The following is a 4,002-nucleotide window of genomic DNA, read 5'->3' on the forward strand; positions in this document are numbered from 1 at the left end:
CTAATGCCACCAGCTTTGTCCTGCTTAATGTTGCGTCTAGTTATTGGATTTTTGGTATAGCATCAGGGCAGCAGCCCACTTCCTGCGAGGTGCACCTCGAATCGGGGCCAGCGCGAAGTCGATGGAGCCTTGATCGGTGCGGCGAATGAGTCCGGTCAATGGCCACTAAGTTACCTTTGCATAAAGAAGCAGGGATATAAGAGTTTTTCTTTAAAACTACAGAAATGCTGCAGAATTTAACAAAGAATATAATATATATATAGAATATAATTGTGTAACATAAGATTGATCTTAAGTCTTTTACACTGTTTACACAGGTCTTTTAGATCTATACATTCAAAATGTCAACTTAAATAAAGAAGCAGGGGTAAAGGAGTTTTTCTTTAAAAGAATATAGGATAATTTTGTATTGTAAGATTGATCTTAAGTCTAAGAGGAGCAAAAATATACACAGGTCTTTTAGATATATACATTCAAAATGTCAGCTTAATTAAAGACTAAATACTAAATAAATAAATAAAAATGCAATACCAAAGAACTATAGTATTATTATTAATAAGTCGTTACCACTTAAAACTTCACCCGCGTGGAAGCTCTTTGCGGAATTGTTTAATTACTTTTAATTATTTCGTGCCGCACTCGCACACTACTGGAATTCCCCTCAAAGTAATCACCGTATTATGCATCCTCGGAACAATTTTCTTGTCAACCGCACAATTTGCATGAGTCCAAGCACACCGATATGATTAATGTGAATAAATTATGCACATGCAGGGGAAAATGAAACCCTATAAAACCGCCAGAAGCCCCGCAAAAAGCAAACACAAGTTCCCGGGCGAGAAGTCGGTGCTAAAGTGGCCATATAAAATGATTAAGTTGCAAGTGAAAGTTATTTCTTGGGCTCTTATAATTTTAACAGCATTTTTACGCGTGCTGCAAATTGAAAGCATAAATACCAATTTCCTTGAGCTGGCGGCCTTCGAGGACTTTTTGCGTTCGGAGCACTTGAGCCAGGTCCTGGTGGTCCGCGGCGAGGCTGCTGACGGCGACTGGCAAATTGAATGCCACCAGAAATTGTTGGCCAACTATCGTGTGCAATTTTACCGGCCAGGAATGCCTGCGAATTTCGAGGATCTCTTGTTCTACGGGTCTCCGCGAACGGCGGTCCTGGTGCTGAATTTCGAGCATGTCCTCGTGAGGCGCCGGGTGCTCGGGGTGGCCTCCGCGGCCGGATACTTTAACAACTCGCTGGCCTGGTTCATTCTCGGCTCTGGCCGAGAGTCTGTGCAGGATGAGCAGCTGATTGAGCAGCACTTGAGTGGCTACAGCATGGGCATTGATGCGGATATCACAGTGGCCCTGAGGGGCCAAGACAAGTGAGGCAGAGCCTTCACCCACTTCAAGCAGAAAAATACGAAACCCAGCACGATTTAAAATTAATCTCGTATACACCTCTTAAACATAGCTTAAAATTACATATGCAGATGCTGCAAAACAATTCTATTTTGTTTTCATACCCACTATTTTAACAACTAACACTTAAAATCAATATTTTAAGCGACTCTTGGCTGCTCTACGATGTATACAGAATCAGTCAAAAAGTGCCAACGCCACTGATCATTGAAAAGAAGGGAGTATGGACTATATCTGGAGGCTATCAGCTGCTTGATGGCTTTAAAAACACCTGGGTAGTTCGGCGGCGCAACTTCCATAATGTCACTCTTTTGGGCAGTACTGCAGTGGGTGGAAAATTGTCCTTGTGCCAAAGTCGCCTCGACTTTCACTTACCACAATTCTCCCCTAGCTGACAGAGAAGCCCCCTGGCTTCGATGACATGGACTATCTGGCGGACGATAAGCAGCTCCTACAATTGGACCCTATGCAGCGGAAGACCTATCAGTTGTTTCAACTCGTTGAGCGCATGTTCAATCTCAGGTGGGTCCATGAAACTAGCATCGAAGAAGGCCCTAATTAACCAGCTTCAACACTTTGAAAAATTAAATGCAAAATTGGTAATTTCCCAGCGAAGAAATCTTCTCTAATGCCTTGTAATTATATCTCTTCATTACCCACAAAAAGGCTTCGAAATAAAAACCTTCAATGTTATTTTTTCTGTAGACATCATTTTTTAGAAAATTTTTTTCGTTTACTAAGAAATTAAATTCATTTAGGCTTTTGCATTATAACTTTCTTTCTAAAATGGATTTTGTGACTAAAAATGTTACTCTAGATAAATGAAAGGACAATAAAGATATTAAAAAGCTAAGTTAAGCAAAAAGAGCCATATCATTTTAATGTTCAAATCTCGTTATATCTGGTATTGTTACTGAAATGAAGCACGAATGGCTCAACGAACTGCAATATACAATATTCCTATATTCTTACATTATATGACTCAATATTTTTTTTTTGTGCAGCTTGGCCGTCAGCTTCACGGACAAGTGGGGCGAGTTGCTGGAGAATGGCAGTTGGTCCGGAGTGATGGGTCAGATGACGAGTCGCGCGGCGGACTTCGCCGTGTGCCCCATTCGCTTTGTGCTGGACAGACAGGCCCACGTCCAGTACTCGGCGGTGCTGCACACCCAGAGGTGAGTAATCACAGTGAACTTGACTTGGGTCGAATCTCAGAACGGGTCCTCCTCCGCAGCATCCACTTTCTCTTCCGCCACCCGCGCCGCAGCCACATCAGGAACATATTCTTCGAGCCGTTGAGCAACCAGGTGTGGTGGTGTGTCCTGATTCTGGTCACTGGAAGCACTCTGCTCCTACTGGTTCACGTGAGACAGGAGAGGAGGCTTTCCCACATGGACAACCGACTATCCTTCGTCTGGTTTACCATGCTGGAGACCTACCTGCAACAGGGTCCTGCCACTGAGATCTTTCGGTTATTTTCAACTCGACTGCTGATCAGCTTTAGCTGCATATTCAGTTTTATGCTGATGCAGTTCTACGGCGCCTTTATAGTGGGCTCCTTGCTCTCCGACAGCTCGAGAAGTATTGTCAACCTACAGGCCCTCTATGATAGCAATCTGGCGATTGGCATGGAAAACATATCCTACAATTTTCCCATATTTACCAACACCAGTAACCAGCTGGTGAAGGATGTGTATGGCAAGAAAATCTGCAAGTCCGGAGAGCACAATATCCTAACCCTACAGCAGGGAGCGGAAAGGATCATCCAAGGTGGCTTCGCATTCCATTCGGCTATCGACAGGATGTACCGGTTGCTCTTGGATCTCAGGATGGATGAGGAAGAGTTCTGCGACCTGCAGGAGATAATGTTTAACCCGCCGTACGACTCGGGATCGGTGATGCCCAAGGGATCGCCGTGGAGGGAGCACCTGGCCCACGCCCTGCTCCACCTCCGAGCTAGTGGCCTAATGCAGTACAACGACAGGAAATGGATGGTCCCTCGGCCGGATTGCAGCCTATTTAAGGCCTCGCAGGTCGAGGTGGACCTGGAGCACTTTGCCCCGGCACTTTTCACCCTCGTGCTGGCCATGGTGGCCAGTGCCCTGGTCTTTCTACTGGAACTCTTTCTGCACTGGCTACCGAAGCTTCGCAGGAGGTTGGGGGCCATGTCCATGTCCACTTAAGTAATCATCCCACCCCTTTTCCAGCTCCAGCTCCAGCTCGAGCTCCAGCTGCCCTGCCACGACTTTTGGGCTACAAATTTGTGTCGCTTTTAATGTTTTCTGCATTTTTAATAAAAGTAAAAAATTTGTAATAATGTCAGCTATTCCCAGCGCAGAAGCTCCGGCGCGGGGCAGAAATTAAAAATTCCATTAAACTGCAAACACTTGCATGTACTCAACTGGACTCCGCCCTGCCACCTTCCACAGTTCCTCGTCCCGGCCAGTTCCTTGGCCGGGGTCGTCGTGTTCATTTAGACTTAATTATGAAGCTGGCCGGAGGCGGTGTCACTTGTTTTCTATTAACTGACAAGCTTTTAAGGGCGCAACTGTTAGTTTCGCCATGGAGAATTCATTTAGCCGTACCTAT

General features: G+C 45.3%; 1 protein-coding gene across 1 annotated transcript; it reads left to right on the forward strand.

The window, feature by feature from the left end:
• The first annotated feature begins 867 nt into the window (after positions 1 to 867).
• On the forward strand, positions 868 to 3,596 carry LOC108027010 (ionotropic receptor 75a). The gene is made up of 5 exons (XM_017098208.1): positions 868 to 1,376; positions 1,559 to 1,739; positions 1,805 to 1,935; positions 2,418 to 2,588; positions 2,648 to 3,596. The coding sequence occupies exons 1-5, from the start codon at positions 868 to 870 to the stop codon at positions 3,594 to 3,596; spliced, it is 1,941 nt and encodes a 646-aa protein (XP_016953697.1).
• The last annotated feature ends 406 nt before the right edge of the window (positions 3,597 to 4,002 follow it).

The sequence above is a fragment of the Drosophila biarmipes genome, chromosome 3R, assembly GCF_025231255.1.
Source record: "Drosophila biarmipes strain raj3 chromosome 3R, RU_DBia_V1.1, whole genome shotgun sequence".
Lineage (NCBI taxonomy): Eukaryota > Metazoa > Arthropoda > Insecta > Diptera > Drosophilidae > Drosophila > Drosophila biarmipes.